The sequence below is a fragment of the Haliotis rubra genome, unplaced genomic scaffold, assembly GCF_003918875.1.
Source record: "Haliotis rubra isolate DU_JTF1 unplaced genomic scaffold, ASM391887v1 Scf33, whole genome shotgun sequence".
NCBI classification, from domain to species: domain Eukaryota; kingdom Metazoa; phylum Mollusca; class Gastropoda; order Lepetellida; family Haliotidae; genus Haliotis; species Haliotis rubra.
In genome coordinates, this window is record NW_025767002.1 from 1,864,192 (window position 1) to 1,885,588 (window position 21,397).

The following is a 21,397-nucleotide window of genomic DNA, read 5'->3' on the forward strand; positions in this document are numbered from 1 at the left end:
CAGGTGCAAGTATATGATGATGATATGGTTTATGATTATATCATGATCACATGGTTTATGATTACATCAAAGCCCATACACATTACGCGAGAAACCAAGTCAGCAGCCATACAAGGACTTTAGTATTGAGCTATTCAGCAACTGACCAACTCATGTTGTAAAGTATTTACACATAGGTTGCCATACTGAAACCCAAACTCTAATACCTACACATATAAAAATGAGAGATCGTGCCTTGACCACATAATATATAAGAAACGTTGTGTCAATAATGCTGTAAGTCGTATGTGCAATCGTCTTTAAGATTTATGAATTACATAAATTGAATCTAAAACACAAATAAGTCGTACAAGTGAAAAGAGGAAGATAATGTAATACATGTTTAAAGACATATTAACGAAACATTACGAAATACACTTCATTCAACGAAACCAAACTGACCCACCATCTAAATACGTATAAATTAACGACAGCGTTTTGCCTTGATTATCTGAAGCTTATTTGAAACTGAGATACTTGAAAATATAATGATTTTACTTACATATATGTGTATGATCATTCACGCATATTGATCATGTAATGATTATTAACACGCTTCGTTCATGATCATTTGTTATGCCCATGAGAAAATATTTTCTTTAATAATATTATGATACTTGACAACATGAACATGTTCATATCTAAACATGTAAGAGGTTATTTTAAAATTATTTAATTTACAACCATATCGCTATAATACTGATGTTATATTAATGATTGTAACAAGTAGACTTTGTTCTTCATGTGTTTAAATGAAGTTCAACATGGAGTTTAAATCTGAAATCGTTTGCTAACTGTGTCGGACCCATATATACATCCAGAGCCGACACAGATGTGTCACCTGGCAGATGATATTTATACTAAATTTCAAACAAATATATATAGTTTAAAACGTATGTAAGAATTTTAAAGTGAAGAAGAATCCTTTAACAAAATGTCATCAGAGAGATACGATGTACCAGTTGCAGAAAGTAGACAATCGATCAAAATAAACATATATATGTTTGCATGTTATGTATGTGTGTGTGTGTGCGTGTGTGCGTGCGTGTGTGTATATGTATAAATATGTGAAGAAGGAGTTTCGACTTACAGCTAAACAACGTATTTTTCTGGGCTATGAATATGCCTATTATGTTGGTTTGTACACACAAATGTTTGTTGGTGGCATATACCAAAAATGGCGTTGTCTTACCAAAAAATATTTCATATAGAGACCACGCCGCGTTTAGCAATATTCCAGCAATATCACGGTGGAGAACACAGAAATGGGGCTTAACGCATAATACCCATGTGGGAAATCGAACCCTTCGACGTGACGAGCCAACGCTTAACCACAAGGCTACCCAACTACAGACCGATAAAGGAGGAGACTGACGGCCTATTTGAGATAGTATGTTTCATATTAAATGTGCCATTTGAAAAATAAGTGTACTAATTTGTTTTGGTTATTTTATAGTGAGAGTCCTATTTCGATTTGAAAATAACCCGTGACTGCAGTTTGGTTTTTATGTTTCCGTATCAATGATGAAATTAACGCCTTATTGCTATTTTTTCAATTAAACGTTTACTTATACGATGAGTAAAACACCAAGTGAGAAGTCATTAAGAAAATGGTGTATGTGATGAATGAAATTACATGTTATTGCTATTCCCGTAGGTAAACAAGTTTTTCTTAATCCTCTATCAGAATTAAAATAGTGAAGATTTCACTCAATTGAAAGCGTAATATCGTATTGCAATGAAATTCTTTACATAGTTATAACTTGCAAAGTGCAACACAGCTTTGACACTTTATCAACGGATATACAGATGCAAGGTTCACACACCATCACAGCGTCAGCACCTAAAGTAGGATTATCTCCCTTTGAACGTTATATCGTTCATACGACCACCACAACATAGAGTAAAATCTTTATAGGTGGATAAACACACTCTTTGATGTAAACTACTCAAGAGATGTTAAGGAACCACCAATAATTATTGTTTCTGTTGACGAGAGTCAATCTGTCATGACCTTTGGTATTGTCTGCCTTCACATTGTTCCTTAACGTGTTTTGAGTAGCATAGTTATCATATACACATACTTATTATAGAAGATTAAATCTTTTGCAGACAGTTTGCAAGATGAACATCACACGTAAACAACAAATAAAGTTGTTACGGCTATATATACTTTCCATGCATGGTAATCTGTGGATTGTCTTCTATAAGCATTGACAAATCCAAACTTTGCATGATAGATGCCTTTGTGTTTGTCCGATTGTCATAATGCAAAATAGACTTATCTCATATGAAGATCACAATAATGTTATAAAGGGTATATATATACTGTGATAAAATTATATAGATAAAATGCAGACCAATACACACTATACACGTGGAGCTTGAACATCAATGAAGCATTTCCAAAGGAAGGTTGTTCTTCAAGAATGTCACGCATTCAGTAAACAGAAAATCAAGATGCAGTAGGCTTTCAAAAAGAGCGGAAGATGAGCCCACATAAGGCAGCATATGACAATGGTATGTAAAGTGGTAAGTAAAACAGTGTACATCTTGTCGGACACAGCGACAAACTAATACAATATATGTCCATTCCAGAACATGCGTGAGCATCAAAAACACAGTCGACATTCAGGCAAAGCAAAACATGGTCATCACTCTTCTTGACACTACAATCCAGCCATTTCCCTCAGTATATGCTCTGCATGAAACATACAGAAATATGGCAATGCTAACTACTCTCTGAAGACCATCCTTCTGGAGTATTGCTTTAAGCATCACTTAAGCCAGTTTCGAATCCGCTTTTTATACTGTTGTAGACACAAGAAGACAACTATATGTATCTATATAAGAATGCACAAGAGCCTCTCACCTATGTATTATTTTGGTCATAGAAGGAATCATATGATGTGACGATGAGCAACATGAATTATAACAATACGTATCTGCTATACAATGCATCATATATCCCTATATCTATTCCTAAACTGGTTATTTGCTATGGTCGCTACTGTTCTACGTTATTGGTAAGTAGTACGGTGTGTTCGAGGGATTGGTACTATTGTAAATCACTACCACTCGGAATATCATGCTGGGTACTGTTGCATAGATCAAACGATGTGTTATTTTGGCAATCCAACACAATTTGGAGTCCTGTCACAATCAGGACCAGCCGTAAGCAGTTTTAGCAGTATTAGATCACCTACAAGCATAGTACTGGAGCCATACTGCATCATTCACGAGTCCATGTTTTCTCAGCTTTACATGTGAATATTTGTATGGTTATTTTGTAACTGCACATGATGCAACATTCAGCAGGTAGTGACTTCAGGAACAACGTTTAAAACGCGCTCTCCATCTCAACGTTATCTTCAACACCGAAGTAATATTTGCCATCGAGACGCCTAGACTTCCTGGGCGTGTCCCTATCTCCACTATCACCATCAGTGCCCGATGATGGTGAGGCTAAAGTGTTGGCCTCTGCCATCACTTCAATGGGTGGATCCTCTTCTGACGGATGTGTCAATAGTAATGGCTCGAGTTTGGCCAGTTCCCCACCTATTGGCTCTATCCGATCCTTGGCACGGCGCCTGGAAATGCCGTTGTGCTGACGCGTGGCCTCTGGGTCGTATCGCCATATCCCGGCCCCATCTTCACCCCTTCCACCAGTCTCCAAGCTGCAATGACAAGATAAGTGCTAACTTGAAACCGAACATTATAAACGCAAGTGTTTGATTAAAGCGCTGTACGTGATTGATTTATTTAAGCTACACAATTAAGCAAATGGTTCCAGAGCAGAACTGTGCCTCCCTCCTAGAGTGAACTGTTGATGACAAGGCCCTGATTGTCTTGACCCTCCCCACACAGGTTGTTGATGCACCAGAGCAATCATACCATGATCAAGACTATCAGAATTCCTAAGGGAAATTCAATAGTGTCTCATTCTTTCGGAAACACCCCGACATGATATATCAGTTATCGTTTAATTGAGATGTTAACTTAAGCGACTAGTTTTGGAGCATTTGGAGCGGGGTGGTTTGAATTTCAAGATACCGACGACACACAAAATACAAAGACTCTGTTGATAACATGAAAACAGTAAAACGATAAACAACGATAGATGTCTCCCTGTGGGAAGAGCTCCATCTATTGTCTACAACGAGCGACTTGAATTAAAGCATTTAGCCCAGTGGATAAACTTGTTTAAAGGCCATCGTTTTCATGCAATGATCAATACCAGTGTGATGTAGCGGCACCTCTAAGGCTTTGTTCTCTGATGTAGCAATAATGAAACGTATTTATCAAATAAAGGAACGTGAGCTGGAAAACAGGTTCATTTACAACGCACATGCTCAGGTCATTTCACAAAGTTCATGAAAGCTTTCATTTAACAGAATCCTGAACCTGGAAATGATGCATTTTTTTCAAATTTTACTAATGTTTCATACAGACATAACCTGTATCAAAGAATTTACAAAATGAAAATATTCTTTGAAACGAAAACTTTTTTCTTTTTGGAAAGCGGTTGAAAAAGTGATTGCTGCACATGGAACGTTTTGAATCCATGGAAATAACATGCTCTGTTCACACTTCTGGAATCTGTTCAAGATGCGTTCACGAGTGAGCGAGTGAGTGAGTGAGTGAGTGAGTCGCCTATTTGAACAGCATTTTACCTCCTTAATGTTCAGTTTGATGTGTCAGGATTGACAAAACTGATGTAGGTCTTAGACTTTTGTTTTTAGGTCATAACCCGCAAGCATGGTAAGTTTTAGACAAACTCGGTATTAGAACTCAAGTTTATTGGTCTCTGGCACAACTAAGGAGCATAACTGTATAATACAAAATGCCGTCCCTTAGACAACTCAGACGTCTGTTCTCGGATCATTATGGAACAATGCACTTACGATAGCTGTTTCTGTAGTATGTCAACTTTGAGCAGCGCCAGATCCAGCTCATGCCGAACCTTCCACAACTGCGTCTCACAAATAGGGTCCTTGCATTTGTGTCTCTTGTGATAGTCTATAGCTTCCATCACGGACTGTTCAAACGTTAACGACTTGCCCATGCTCTGCAATGATGAAAGGTAAATCTCAATGGAATTGTTGTCAAATACCGTTGTTGCAAGTACATCAAATCCCTTAATGACAAGCTCAGATACGTGAAAGAAAATGCGCTTGAGAAAATAATAGTTCCATTTTCTTCAACGCTAAGTATTATGTTCAGGTACAAGTGCTAACAGATTTGAATGTCAGTGGAGTAGCTGAAACTAAAAGCAGATACTCATTACACAGACATGATGAACACTGAAAGGTATAAGCACGGACTCGGTAAATCCGAGCCCTAATGCTTCGGTTGTGTGAACCCGAGAATTAAGAAAGCAATAGTGTGAACCCATGCATCATCCGCCCGTACCGGAAAACCCCAAACATCAGATTTTATGATCAATTTTAAAAACCAATGTTAAAGATTGAATTTTATAATACAAACGCCATTCAGTCAAATAATCACAATCGGATCTTAAAGAGCTGGGTCCCGAGCCACAAAGCGTTCGTAACGTTACGACCAGTCGTAACTCTATGGTTTATCACAGGCTTACGAATGTCGTAGCGCTACGAACCCTTTGTGGATCGGGACCCTGAATTGTAGTAACCCGGTCTATACATACGACTATCAGTGATACAGAGTGTTAGTGCTTGTAAATCAATACTGTGGTGTTTGCGAACACTTTTGCCTGTCACAAGACAAACACCCCAACCAAACCAATGGAAGCGACAGATTAGTCAACAACGATCCTCGTGGGACGTATATTACACATACATATTGGAAAGAATAACCCCTTGCACTGCACAGGCCTCAAAGGGACTCCACTTTCCCCTCAAACCTGTTCTACGTACTTCTGTATGCATATCCCACTGGTAATTGTATTCATATCATGGGCGATTACAGTGAATCCTTGACCGTCATATGATCCCCAATGACATTGAATAAGCATATCCGCACAGAGAGCCCGATCTTTATCTTCTCTTGTGTGGGCATGTGCATATTAATGCCAAACCGAAACAATTATGATAACATAGAGTTTCTGGTCCCAGTACATGAACCACGTAGTACTGACTTCATAAAACACATTTTCATTTTTCTTAATTGTTGGCATACGTTCTTAAAATGGCCTGAGAGATTTCATTTCGATAACGAGAAGTTTAATTTCTGTTAATACAGCGTAAAATCCCATACCGATTTAGGTTAATACGTTTTCGACGTCGACACAATCTCGATTTATGATCGCATAAACCGAATTATCAGAAATCCTGACTTTTGTAGCAATGCAATGAGAAACTTTAAAACCTGATTTGACCTCACTCAAGTCACTTGGACGACTTCATTATTATCAGTTAGATGGTTCTTAAATTTACCGAGTTGGTTGCCTGGAAACAGGTTCACACTTAAAATAGCAAACAGCGACGTGTCAAACCAACTTTCCGCTCTGGATGGTACGAGGCTTCTGACAGACTCGAGGGAATGGCGTAACAGAGTTACGTGGAGGTTCCTGGCAATGGACGAAGATTCCAACAGATCAATTCACTTACGGTCTTCTTCGTGAAGGTCTGACTGAATTCTCCACCTGGTTATCGTTATCGACATATCGTTAAGTGAATTAAGTTGATTAAACAATTGATCATGCCCAATTTATTCTGAAATGTAAATCGAATGTTTAAAAGACCGAGGCAATGCGAGGCAGGAAAGGTGCACTTGACATTTTGAATTATGCACGATGTAGGCTGAGATGAATAGCTCTCTTGATACAGCCACTAGATGCATCTTAAGCTTGAATTTAATCCATCAATGTTGGTTCCGAGAAATTATTACCAGACGGTCACTTAGTATTCTTATATGTGATGCAAGTAAGAGTATTATTGTGTTCCTGGCATAGCTGGGACTTCAGTTGCAAACACATCATTTTACATCTAGATGAGGCCAGACTGGTCACTCACCAGGCAAGGACAAGATGGACTAAGGTCAGGTTATTTTCACATAAATATACCATTAACCCGTGTGAGGGATGAACGCATTTATTCTGATGTCAATGTGATCCCAAACCACACATTTGGAACTACGTTTCCTAATGTTTATACAAGATGAATGTCCCACGACGGAGTCTCATGTAAGTTTGTTGAACATATATATGTACATATTTCCTTTCCTTACCATATAAGCTAAAATTGTTTTTCGTCGCTGAAGCAATGTTGATGTGTTGGCTTAGAAGTACAGAGTATAAATATCTTTCTTAGCAACACTTCATCACAGTGTTTGGTGGTGGTGTACTTACATGCAGTGTTTAAGTTAATTGGAACAGGAATTGGACATAATACCTATAGTGCTTTTATATTTTAAATAAATAAAATGAATGATTTTTAAGAGTTACAATTTTGTCATTGGAACGTCGAAGAGCATGTGGAGGGCATTTGGCCAAAGGCTAAGAAATTTACGTTGCGGAGTTTGGTCCTTTAGGTGTTTAAAATATTTACGATCGTGGGTTCTCATTGTACACCCTGGTTTTCACTTTGGGTTGGCAGCAACATATTCGTGTTCGCGGGTTTGACCGCTATGATCAGCTTGGTCAGTTGTGCAATAATGGGCGGTTATTAGGGCGCTAAATCTAGATAAGCTAAAGGAATACCCAAAATACTTTTATTGAAACGCACGAGCACGGTTATGGTGATGAAAAAAAACTAGAATGTAATTGACTACAGAAACATCAAAACCTTAAATATCGCCATGGCTATGACACTGTACATTTCTCATTCGTTATCAAAAGTGTCCTGCATCAGAAAACTAGTTCCATGGGTATACAATTAATAGCAGATAAGTTGCTTGCAGAACCTTATCAAGCCATGATACCAAATCACATAAAACTGCAATTACACGATGTCAATTCCCTAAATTAACTCTTCTATTAGGTTCTATTTGATGGGCGGCTTCATGCAAACTGACTTCACGCTGTGTTGAAGAAAGACCCTATTTTTACTGTAGATAGACCCTGCGTGATGGTTATTAAGTAACCTTTGTTAGAAATGAAAAGTCACAAGGTCGTTAATACCAGCACAGGTCATCAATAATTAGATATATCCTGTAATACATATATGAAGGGAAATCAGATTCAAAATGTAATTTTCAGTTTCAATGCGATTATTAGATAAAAGAAACTTGCTCGACAGATATGATTTTGCACGGTATAAACCTGGCATTGATATTCCTTTACGGTGATCAGCTTAAAATATCACGTCTCTCTGTCCTTTTTATAATCATCCTGAGATATTTTAGAGCAAAAATATCAGTAAAATGACATTTTTTACGCAGTGATACAATCAGTGCACTGCATTTATTCGTTAAATGAATATGAAGGATGCTGTATGTAAACAGCAATGCCAATGATGGAGAAATACAATCAGCACCGACAACGTTCGTGTCAGCCATGCATTCGGGAGAAATCATAAATTGGATATTATTTTGAACACTTACAACTATTCACGAGATTACTCGCACAGGCGAAATGTTGTAAACGACTGCATGTTTTTTACATGGCAAAACAATCTTAATTTGAAATTGCGCACCAGGAAAATATCCAAGTTTTTATTAGCTTGTTTTTTTTTCATAACCCAAATTACGCATCGTATGGTTTGCTTTGAAGATTGAAAGGGAAACTATCACATGCAAGTGATGGCTAAAACTGTTTGGAACGTTAAAAAGTAAACTTTTATTAGCTTGCAAGAACACGCTGCTCTTTAACACGTTTGATGAAAGCCAATACAAACAGCCAAAAATATAAGAAAGACTCTCCGAACTTATATAAATGTGGGCTACGTTATGAATACACAATGCCGTGTCGGAAGTGGTCGGGTTAACATAGATTACCTATGTGGGATTACACTTTCTCAGGATAGTACAAACTGTAGTCCTTCCTTGTATTGTGTCCCATTCGGGATTCGTACCCACACACTCGGAATGGGTCATTTCATTGCCAAAACATAAAGTTCATCACACAACACTGGGGGGCATTCGAGATATAGCATATGTTATATTGTCTCTATAAAAATCGAAAAATGCATCAATGTTTGCACTTTAGAGTCCTTCTATATCATTGTGTTCTTAGGGATAAGTAAGGTTTCATGAATCCATGACATATGTCATATTCTGGATATAGTATCAACAATTATGTAGGTAAGTAGAGCATTGCAAAACAGATAAAAGCTACATGAAAACGGGTACTGAAAACACAACTAATCGTGACAAAACGTGAAGCGTAGAGATAATGGGTTGAGCGAATACTGTTTTAAAGACGTGTTTACCGCTAGTGCCCCAACTCAACGGCTGGAGATATCAGACATGACCTTGAAAAAAACTACTTGTGTTGGTTATCAAATCCGTCCTTCACCATCACTTGCAAACGCCTTAATGGCTACCATGATGCCAGTGACAGCAAAGATGCGACGGGGCAGTGCGGCAACCTGGTGGTGAAGGCGTTCGCTCGTCACGTTGAATACCCAAATCCCAACATGTAGACAATGTGTGAAGCACATTTCTTTTGTACCCCAGGTGACATTGTTGGAATATGGCTAAATCGTCACAAAAGCTTATTCACTTACTCATTGATATGAAAATGATACTAGTAATATGTTTATATGTGCTTGGGTACAACGTATGTGTAGATTTGTTGTTTTCACACAAGAACGAAAACAGCTCAAAGTGAATAATCTGCAGTAATTACCACAAAAGCGTGTTTACGAACCCTACGAGTGAATGAATTTAGTTTTAGGCCGCGTTTACCAATATTCAAGCAATCTCACGGCGGGAAACAGGCCTGGAAATGAAGCCCATTGTTACACATCAAAGTTGAATTCTTAGGGGAATCAGAACCAGGGCCCTTATTCTCAAAACTTTCGTAGCCCTAAGAATTCTTATCTTTGATCGTAGCCAATGTGTTAGGAATGGGCTTAAGAAGTTCGTAATAGCTAGCCCGGGCCTTATGTGTGACGAGCCCACGTCAATCCCCCACGAAATCTATGAACAAATCGTTACAAAGTATACACGTTTTTAGCCGTACACCATATCAAGGACATGACACAGATACACCTCGTTTGAATAATAACAGGGCACCCCTTTCTGAAGCGGATCAAGACGTTAGGTTGACTTGGCAGGAGTATTATTAAGTTGTTACCGATTGATGACAGTGTCCAAAAAGTACAACGTTGTCTTTTGTAAGCGCTGTGAAGGGTTCTAAGATAGAGATAATGGTTAATGACAATGACAAGTCATGAAGAAATATGAACAAGATGCACTGGACCAATCCTAGAACAAAGTCGATTAGGGTTTCTTTCAATTTAGGACATTAAGAGTGGCGGGAAGGAGAATTGTTAAAGATTAAGTCCACACACGGCTTCTCGTATAATGTGTGATCACATTTCGCCTCACTTTCCCTTCAACTATAATTTATAAAAATTCTATTAAATTAAAAGATAGGAGGGTTTCGAAATGCTTCAGGAGTTACGTGATCTGTGAAAATTGAGCGAATTTCAATTACTGTTTACTGGAAGCCCGAAAGAGTTATTTATGATACATAATTGAAAAAAATGAAGAGTAGGCGACCGCTGGAGAACTACATACATCTGGATTTCTTAATCATAGTATTTTGCAAATGAAATGTCGTCTTATGGGTTTGGTGTTGTCAGTCACTGGAGAAAAAAACGCATCTAAATTAATGGACGTGTCATTCAACAGAAGTTGCAAATCATGGCGTGAAATAAAAATCTAGTTGAAACGAAAATATCACATGCATGTTAGGGGGTAGTTAATTAAAAACAAGACATAACCTAAACGAAATCTAATTCTCAGCCTTAACTCAATTGCGAATTCACGAGAAGTCACCATAATGAATTTGAACATGATTTAAAAAACGAAGTCATTTGGAAACGATAAATCGCCGTGAGCACATACCAAACTGACGAGTGAGCAGCAACCACATTTGTCCCACTTCCGTAGGCTCTTCCGGCCAAACCGGAAGTACAGGTGTTCCGCAAGAAGCAAGATGGCGCCCAGTACCATGCCGCCGCCGAGCAGAATGAAGGCGCTGGTGAAGTTCAAAATACCGAGGGTGTGGCTTGATACACCTTTCTGTTTTTTCTTCTTGCATGCACCAGCGAGCCAGAACTTGTGCAGTTTTTCAACTTCACCTGAAAGACATTTACATTCGATATAAAACCGACTATAGAAACGTGTCGTTACGTCAGCAATGCTACCATTAACGTTAATCGATCTTAAGTCTGGATATCAATCGATATTGACTAAAATCGATGATATCATTATGACCACACCATGGTCACATCTTTATGAAAGCCAGTCGAGTTATGATGATGCCAAATTCACATGCCACACCAGTGACATTAAATGGCAGCTTAAGTGTTCTGAATAGAGACGTGAAACCCAAGTCAGACTCTTCCAAATGAACTCACCGTTCTTACTACAGTGAAAAAGTCACGGTTTTCAAAGCTATTGTCTTAACAGTGACCCACGGGACCTATTTCTTAACAAATCGTCTGTTTTCGTGAGCTCCATCTCAAGGGACGGACCTTATCAGCCTCAGAAGAAGCAAGACGACGAGCTAGGTTCTGGTAGTCTTCTCCCTGGCTATGGAAAGTCACGCCAAACATCAGACTATCACGTCAAATTTGGAACACTCATCGCAAGAGAATCGTTTGAAAACCTTGTAACTCGTCTCAAACCCTGGAACTAAAATCCATAGCACTAACAAATCCTTTGGGATGTCTGTACACGACACTTCATAAAGCTAAAGGGTTCGTTAAAGTGGAAAAAGACACTAATTATTCCTTGTGGACTGCTTGACTTTTTAAAATATGTCACTAAGGAATTGTGTAGAAAGAAAGATATGGCAATGTGAAAGCACTGAAAAACATGGTCATTTTGAACAGCAACTTTTGGTCTGTTGTTCAATGGTACAGATAGAATGAGGCATTAATATGCGGATGCACTCGATAACACTATTTGCACAAAGATTCGGTCAGGTCTGTATTGGATGCGTTTAAGGGCATAGGGACGTTATCCGAAGTCTCTCAATGAAAGTCTGGAGGCTGCAGACAAATGACTTCGCTACTGCTGAAGGATTGTTTGTGGACCTATATTTACGACGGATCTCCCCTCGCTGACCGCATTAAATTAACATCAACCATAATCAATCCAGTTTAAGCTGCAGGACATCGTGGGGATAATGTGTTCTGGCAACGGATAATGTCATAACCCGATTCCTCAGCATCAACCTATTGCAATATATGTCAAGAACTGGTTCTATTAGAGATGAGAATGTTAACCAGTTTGGACTGAACCGCATGGTATAACTGACTAAATGGTCATCACACGACTTCTCTCCATCCGGCCAAGTGCTCAATAACTATTTATGAATCTATTTTTAAGCCTTGCCTTCCAATTATTTCCTCCATCAAACAAGCAAGCCTTTGTTTAACGTGACCGATATAATTATCTATTCTGAAGGTCAGATTGTTTCAACATCCTTTCTAATGTAGTAGAGTTCATTTTCATGACATGTAAAGCCTAATGGTAAATATGACATATATGATCAAAGATACATTTCAATGATTTTGGACGACATGTCTTTTGAATTCTAAATTTAAGTTGATGTTTAGGAACGTTTGTACGATCATAAAATATTCTCATTTATTTTCTGCAATTTCTCTAATAGTTTGAATTTCGTGATAATAGTGCGGTATTAATAGTGTGGTATTAATAGTGCGATATTCTGAAGTATAAACCGTTAAAACATCCAGAAGGCTACTTTATAAAGAAAGTGAACCAATTCCAGTTATATACAAAATAGCTTCACACCATGTTCCGAAGTGTCTAAACTTGTCATTCGGCGTCACAGACGGACACGTCAGCCCGAACGATGACCCCATTCTGATATATTGTTTTAGTAGTGATGGTTTGATATCAAGTGAATACGAAAAGACATGTTCAAGGTCACGACGACCTTCATCCGAGGACCAGAGGCAAGCAATTCTGTGAAAACAACTTAATCGCTTGATACCAAGAGAATGCGAAAAAGGCATTTATCCAGTTCACGACGACCTTGTTAAGATGGCTAGAAGCAAACAATTATTTTGAAACAACTTACCAGTATCTTGCATTTTCAGGAGAACTGTATTGATGTGATCCAACCAGGGTGACCCCTTGGGGAGACCGATGGCGTACCCGGTTGTAGCGTACCAGTCCCCGACAACTATCAGTTTACAGACGTCGTCCCTCCCGACGTAGTACTCCAGCACCGTAGCGTCGTATATAAATGCCTGGATTTCCCTGGAAAGAGGACGCCATTATGTTCAGAGAATCTAACAGAACACCAATGCCAAAGAACTACTCTGTCCCACAGTCCCTGAACTGAGGTAATTTCTGTAATGTCATGCGTTTTCTGCAAATTCTGAATGAATCAAGTCTAGATTTTTCTCGGGTTCAATTTGCCACCTCACTAGGGCTCCTGTTCAATTTAAATACAATTTGTTTGTTTCGTCTACCAGAGAATAGTCGGCCTATATCAGTTGCGGTTATGCAACGTTGGGCGCGGGGAGTCCTCGGATGGGTGATGGCTTGACTCCTGAGAGTTTCTAGGACATTAGTCCTGCCCCACAACGAAGCACATGTGATACATGTGGTCTCACCTTAGGCAAGTGAGTTTGTTCAAAATTGCTTCTGTTCATCCAGCAGAAAATGGGTACCCGGTTGGATAAAGTCATGTGACTATAACCTTCTAGCGCCAAACAGGCAGCTTGGGTTATCCGGGGTAAAATTCATCAGATTCTGATTACGCGCCGCGAGCAATCACTTGGTGTTTGGAGACTGTGCGCTATAGAAGACTTATTATTATGTTGATCTCAGGCAAAAGTCTATGAATCAAAATATTAACTAGTGATTGCATACAGCGTATTTAAAATAAAGGCATAACATGTTCATGGTAAGAATAAGTGAGTTTGCTTTCATTCCACTTTGAACAATATTACAGACCTTATATATATTGTGGCAGGTCTGCCTTATGTGTGAGGAAATCCGTGAGTGAGTTTGGTTTTACGCCGCTTTTAGCAATATTCCAGCAATATCACGGCTGTGGACACCAGAAATGGGCTTAATACATTATACCCACGTGGGGAATCGAACCCGGGTCTTCGGCGCGACGAGCGAACGCTTTAACCACTATGCTACCCCACAGCTCTAGACATTAAGAATTGAAGAAACAGGGATAACTGATTTGAAAATACTATACAAAATGAGGTTTGAAAAAATAATTTCTCTTAAACATGCAATTTTATGTAATTTAGATTTCATTCAACGATAATCAAGCATATTTACTTGACAACCAAAGGGTATTGTATTGATCAAGGATCAATCTTGACAAAACACTAGAGTATGACGTGAATGTTTGAATTCAAAATGCGAAAGTAAATTTTAATCAACCTGTGTAAACTTGAACACTCTTGTGATTAACTCAAGGTCAGTGACAGGGACTACCAAAACGATTGCGGTCATATTGCCCTATAGACAGTTTTATTGATATCTTCATTATAACTTTTACACACACATACACACGTATATTGCTTTAGACAGACGCGGGTGGGCCATTTGCAACTGCATACACTAGAAGAGTTGCGTCCCCTGAATGCCAGGATGTGATCACTATGGGTTCGAATCCCAGTTTCACCCTACTAAGTGCCATATTTTGTCACGTTACAGGTGTTTGGGAATTTCAATACACGTGCACGACACTAGTGCAGCCCACCGTAAAATAAGTTGAATGCTTGTTCAAGGCATATTCAACCAAAAGCTTACTTAAAATGTTTGGTTTAATGTAACTGTCAACTCTTGTAGTAGGAAGCAAATAACGGAATCAGAGGTCAGGCTATGTTACTGCTTGATGTAGTCATCGTACCCCAATTAAATATGCTCATGGGGTTAATCACTGTATTGTCTGCACCAGACCAACATTACATGACATTGCTGAGTGCAACACTGACTGACTGACTGAGTTTGGTTTTACGCCGCTTTTAGCAATATTCCAGCAACATCACGGCTGGGAACACCAGAAATGGGCTTCACACATTGTACCCATGTGGGGATTCGAACCCGGGTATTCGGCTTGACGAGCCAACGCTTTAACCACTAGGCTACCCCACCGCCCCGCTGAGTGCAACAAACAAATATTTCGGAAACAGCAAACAACAAGCAATCTAAAGTGTTTTAATTCTTACTGTTTCTTCAGTGCTGCGATTCCTTGTTGAACGGTGGGCCTGTTATATTTCTTCATATATTCGTGCATCTGTGCATAATTCTTCCTCATGTTCAGGTCAGTGCTACCATTGGGTACAGTAGCAAATTTAAATGGCGGCTTTGTATGATGCGGGTTTCGGAGCTGTCAAAGACATAAGAAAATATGAAGAAAAACACTGTGAGCAATCAAGAGTCACGTTTTTGCAGCTCATTGCTAGCGATAACATGTCTGAGTTTTACGCCCGTTTTTTGTGCCAATGACGCCATACTGGATGTCAAGAGACATTTGGCTGTGATGTCTGTCAAATCCGTATTTTACATGCCATCCGCAGTTCCCCGTTGACCAAGATATCTCTTGCATGGAGCCAAAATGGCAGTTCACAAATTCACTCTAATTCCAAGCCGACACTTTGGAAGCGTACACAGTAGGCGCTCTGACATTACATTTGTGGAAACATTATTTTGTTTCCGTTTTGAAATGAAACATTCTTTCTCATTTTTCATGTAATGCTGTATTGTCAATTACTGAATCAAGTGCACGGGCTAAAAAACGTCAAGAGTGATAAAAGCAGTTCGAACATCTTGGACAGTAAGAGGCAAGAGGAAGCATCGACGTTCTTGAGCACAAAGATGCAGCATAACTGAACTCAACTACAAAGCTGCTAAGACTTAAACGCAACTGCACTGTCAGTTACATTATTTAAATATACAGTTTCCCCATCAGTTGTAGCTGCATGTATATCCACACTGACAGTTACCATGACAACCTGAGTAAGACTTTCCAGAAAATAATACTTTACATAAATGTCACCATCATATGTGTTCATTTTGTCATAAGGGATTAGTTTACGTCACGTTATGGCAAAAAGGTGGAAGTGACAAAAAGAGAAAACAAATACACGAATGACATAAATATTTATAAAATTAACATTTTAAAACTTTATAGTTACATTTATGGATTTGAAAAAAATGATCATTTTCATTTTTTTGATTGTTATAAGAAATGAATATGTTTGAAAAATGACATAAATTCTTGTATTATGTTTGATTTGATATCCGATTATGTGTACCCTGAGGTCATAGAAGCAAGGATTACATTCCCGTCCATTTGCTTTGAGGCATTTTGTAAAGCCCTCTTTGTCGTTTTTATTCATTAACGATCATAACCTTTCTGTTGTAAATACCACATTCAGATGTATGGAATGAACTGAGCTGACCTTTGTGTAAATTATCTATAAAACGCCACAAAGTTCCACACAGTACATCGAAAAAAAGTTTCAAACAGGTTCGGACATGCATTTATGTACATAGTTTTATTATGAACATTGTTTTAATGTGATAAGTAATAGGTTTCTGTATATTTGTGCGACGAAAACATGCAAAATGAAAGAATATTGAATTTTGTAACAATGTCATTTTAGAACTCAATACACCCTAATGGTTTAAGAATTGAGAAAAACCTTAAACGTTTGATCTATCAAATATGTGCACATGCATGTGATATGGACATTGTTTGGATTTAAAATGCGGAAAATACACTTGTCAGACATGTACAGCTAATTTGAAAGCTTTTCAGAAGAATATTTCATTAACATAGGTAGATGTTTGCTCCAAGGCGCAAGGCACACACTATGAATAAAGCTCCTATGAAAGGTCCTTTTGGCATGAGGGGCTACTGTACCTGTTTGAAATTTCAATTGAAAGTTGTCAGACTTATTAACATGAAAAACTCTTTCATAAAAAGTTTTCCCCATAACTTTAAGGTTTGTTCTTTCTGTCTCACCTTTATGAACTTGCAGTAAGCATACATGTATGTCTCCCAGACATAAAATGGTACCTAGCTATTAATGTCTACTCAAAACGTACCCTCCAGTCTTTAATGCCACTGAGGTCATAGTACTGTTCCTTGGTGATCATGAAGGCTGCGAGGTTGGCAGTGTAGCTGGCCAGGAACACAAGAGCAAACAGAGCCCATAAATTGGAAAGGAACCTGCTGGAGACTCCCCTGGGAGTGTCTGTGGACACTGCGGCACTGAACAACATGGCCCATATCAGCCAGAACGACCGGAACAGAGAGAACTTGTGGTCTGGAACATCATATGATTTAAAGAGATTAAACCATTTTTACATGCTCCATTGTCGGGGTAATATATTTTAATCACGTGGTGGCAATATATCACATGATGACAGCCGTTCAGGACAGGATGTATATATATCAAAATATACATTTTGAAAACACCGGTATTCAATATGACTTATTGTTTAACTTTCATACGTATAATTTCACATTGTTTTTTAAAAGCCGCATGGAATGTCAGTTGTACACGTTGGCCTTGGGATTGTGGGATAAAAACCGATACTTTCAACATAGTGCCCGAGTTGATGCAGATTTCATGGAACAACCTGTCCCGTTTGTCAGGATAATTTCACTTTCAGAGCATTGTTTCATTTGGAATCTTCACAGAAGGCGTCTAATGGAATTGCCAGAGCACATCTAGAACTGAAGTACGATAACAAATCCACGAGAACTTTGAAGACATCCTGATTTATAGGTTTATAACTATCACGTATGGAAAGATATCCTTAGATTTGGAACCAAGGTACAGCCATAAGGGCTTATGATAAAAACATTTGTGTTTCTTCTAGAACTATTCATCATACATGCTGTGGATCAGAAGCACTCAAACCCAGATTATATTGTGTAGAATGTTCGCCAAGACATTCTTTAAAACATCGAACGGCTACACGCTGTGGCAGTGTCACCTTGACCCGGCGGTATGAAGCATCTACTCACCCAACAATGTGTCATTAATATGCCTTTACTAAAACACCAGTAACATGTCACAAATTAATTCTGGGAATTCAGTTTTGCAGAGACTCGCCACGCTGTGGCCAGTTCCTTTACAAAATATAATATAGTAAAAAGGAAAACCTGAGTAACGTAATGACGAGTACTTTGTTGAGTAAAGTACAAATTGCATATAGTTTAATCAGCATGTGAAAACGTGATTTCTCACGCTGTGAGTTACTACAAACATTGGGTCAAAATGCCTCTCTTTTATCAACTTATGTTACATCAATCATTTCAGCAGCAAGAGCTACATATCAGATAACGACCTGCCTAGTTCTGCCTATTTAATAATTCCATCAAATCATCTAACATCAGCAGCCATTCATGATAAATCTCTCAGTAATGTTAGAGCTGCTTTGATTGACCATGGTTAAGAGGTTCCAATATTTGGCAGCGTTGGACTAACAGTGCAATAATCAATCACAGACTCCTCAATCGTAGAAACAGATCCAGCCTTCCCTGTCTCTCTGCCGGCGACGATGGTTGCCGTCAGCAGTCACGGCCGGCTACGCTGTCTAACCGTCTGACATGGGATCGATTGTTCCCCCTTGAGTGCCGGGAATCCCTCTTGAGCCGTCTTCCATCTCCCGGCTTTATCTGCCGACCAAGGTTGGTAATTCCCACTGTAACCGTACACACAAAACTATAGTAATTGAAGCTGTTCCACATCCCCCTTGGTCCATGTTTTTCTCCGCCTCATTAGCGATAGCCAGGTTTGAAGTAGGGTCATTGAAAAGCCGCTCTGTGTTGGTCCATGTCTCCTCTTTGCTCTCATTACCTTTAATAAAGCTCTGACACCCAAATTTACCTTAGTTACCTCTCAAGGGTGTTTTTCCCTGATCCAAGCCATAGGGACTGAGCCACTCGAAGATGAAGATGGAGGCTCCGGTCGCGTGGACGCTGAACACCAGTATAAGACACCAAGATGGATAGTCGTAGGGTTCTGAAATACATAAAGACGTTAAATGTAATTCAAGACGAGCTTAACCCCTTCCAGAAAGCACAGTCTACCATATGTCATCTGCAATCTTAATTTGCACCATGTGTCGTTTTCTCTTTACCAATGACAATATATCATCCATCATGTCCCTTCTACCATTTACCTGAGAACAAACGTTTATTTTTACTTTATACCTTTCCCGTCATATATATCAATGTGCAGTGTACAGAGTAATATCTACGACGGTAATGCAAAGCCACTTACCACCTGCCCTGTACAATATATCTAGATTTCACAAATTACCACCAATCAGGTTCTCATGGGCATCACCATATTACCTAGTAAGAACAAACGCTTACTATCTACTGTATACCCGTTACCATCCTACACTCATGCCAATAATGGTTGTCACCCCCTCCCCACCCAAACCCCCACACCTCACCCCCACCCCTCTCCAATTAAAAAAATTGAAGGGGGTGACAACCATTATTGGCATGAGTATATATATGAATTCTGCCATCCTCTCAATTCAGTCATGTTCTCAATGTCATCTATCATTCAAATAAGAACAAACTCTTAATATTTAATTTATACCATTTACCATCATTTATATCAATGTGCATTCTGCAGTGTGTTATCTACGATCTGTCATGTATAGGCTACATGTGCCCTGTACAATATATAACACCAACCGATGACCAGCTGCTTAGTATAATCTTTCATCTATACAGTCCCTCTGTCGTCCTGCTTTCCATTCAACATGCCCATTTAATTGTGCAGCAAATAACCATCCATTCTTTTCATTTACATTTACCAGATCCAACCTTGGATCCTAAGTTCCTTTAACTATCCACGCAAACGTTTGTCAAATAAATACCACTGACGTTATCGCATCTGAACAAATCCTAAAACAAATTTCAAGACATATAGATCCATACAGATGCTACTGACCACCCATCAATGTAACCAAACGTTGTGCACTATGCATAGTTTCTACAAACAGTTCACAACCAAACCAGCTTTCTCGCAAACTGGCAGTTCAGTGCTCTTTCCAAGTCCTTACACTGCCAATAGCATTTGTATCTACACAAGAATAGCTCTGAGTCAAGTATGATGATGTTATTCATGTCACGTTCACTACCAACAACAAAAGTTTGGTGAAGGAACTGACATTCGATTCTGTATGATTGAGTGTCAAGGAATTGAAATATATATGACAAACAGAACATACTGTTTCTTTAAAAAAACCAATTTGAATTCTTTTATCTAACAGGAATGACTATTATATTTTTGCCATTATATAGTGTAAGGGAACGCTATTACTTCTGTATGCATAAAGTATTTGGCAATGCATGACAGAACCTGGATTAAGCACCCAGTATGTACAAGACTAATCAACCCTTTTCATGCTTTACTTCAATCAAATATTGCACACACAATTAAATATATCAGTTAATTTCATAACATGTTCAAATTGATAGAACCTCTTAACGTTTCGTTGTGCTTAATGCTTTAATGAGGCTGCTGGGAGTAGGTTCCCATTGTGTTATACAGTTGATGAATAAAAGACAAAACGCAGTTGTCCAATCTTTGAGGTCAACTACTTTCAACAAAGGAAATAATGAGTCAAAATGTACTCATAATGTATCATAATGAAAGGAAATTGACCATTCATGCATATATATTTCGGATTCCTGCTTCTATATGTGACTGAATAAAGAGATGTATTTATAGAACAGCATGCTTAATATCAATATGTTAACTGCAGAGAGATAAATGACTTTATAGGCACCCAACAAAGGACATTAAATACAATAATGAAGGGAATATGGTCTTGCTAGCCTGGCTGGTCGTATACTTATACACATAAAGATATCGACTCGGGCAACTTAAAACGTCAACGGCAAAGTTCCCTATTTTCAGAGCAGTTCACCATTCTGTAGAGCTATAGATTCGCTGTCAATCGGATTTGAAAGGTTTATTTTCCGAAATGCAATAAGTAAATTCATTTATTTTATCTGTAATGAAAGCTGAATGAAGACTTCACGAATGCTTGAAAGTTCCTTCAAGGAATGACATTGTCAACAGAACAATCAACAGATTCGTCATAATGGAACTAGAAACTGACACATTTATTCTTATTTCATTCTGCGCCATTGACAGAACACTAAAGAAAGTTCTATGATATTGGCGTTTTTCCAAAACAATCTCCACCGGACTCGAGA

General features: G+C 38.6%; 1 protein-coding gene and 1 long non-coding RNA gene across 4 annotated transcripts in view; one reads left to right on the forward strand and one right to left on the reverse strand.

The window, feature by feature from the left end:
• Nucleotides 1-337: 337 nt before the first annotated feature.
• LOC124284158 lies at nucleotides 338-11,449 on the forward strand. Its single transcript, XR_006900481.1, has 3 exons — nucleotides 338-549; nucleotides 10,582-10,592; nucleotides 11,440-11,449. It is a non-coding gene; the product is annotated as an uncharacterized LOC124284158 (long non-coding RNA).
• The window catches only part of LOC124284157 (glutamate receptor ionotropic, NMDA 2B-like), a 103,400-nt gene continuing 82,929 nt past the window's right edge, over nucleotides 927-21,397 (reverse strand). For all 3 annotated transcript variants that reach the window (XM_046720222.1, XM_046720221.1, XM_046720223.1), the window contains exons 11-17: nucleotides 19,050-19,175; nucleotides 17,248-17,468; nucleotides 15,363-15,523; nucleotides 13,241-13,422; nucleotides 11,032-11,267; nucleotides 4,944-5,107; nucleotides 927-3,716 (exon numbers count right to left, since the gene is read on the reverse strand). In XM_046720222.1, the coding sequence (XP_046576178.1) occupies nucleotides 3,380-3,716; nucleotides 4,944-5,107; nucleotides 11,032-11,267; nucleotides 13,241-13,422; nucleotides 15,363-15,523; nucleotides 17,248-17,468; nucleotides 19,050-19,175 (1,427 nt within the window). In that variant the 3' untranslated portion in view covers nucleotides 927-3,379. The remainder of the gene's footprint in view (nucleotides 3,717-4,943; nucleotides 5,108-11,031; nucleotides 11,268-13,240; nucleotides 13,423-15,362; nucleotides 15,524-17,247; nucleotides 17,469-19,049; nucleotides 19,176-21,397) is intronic.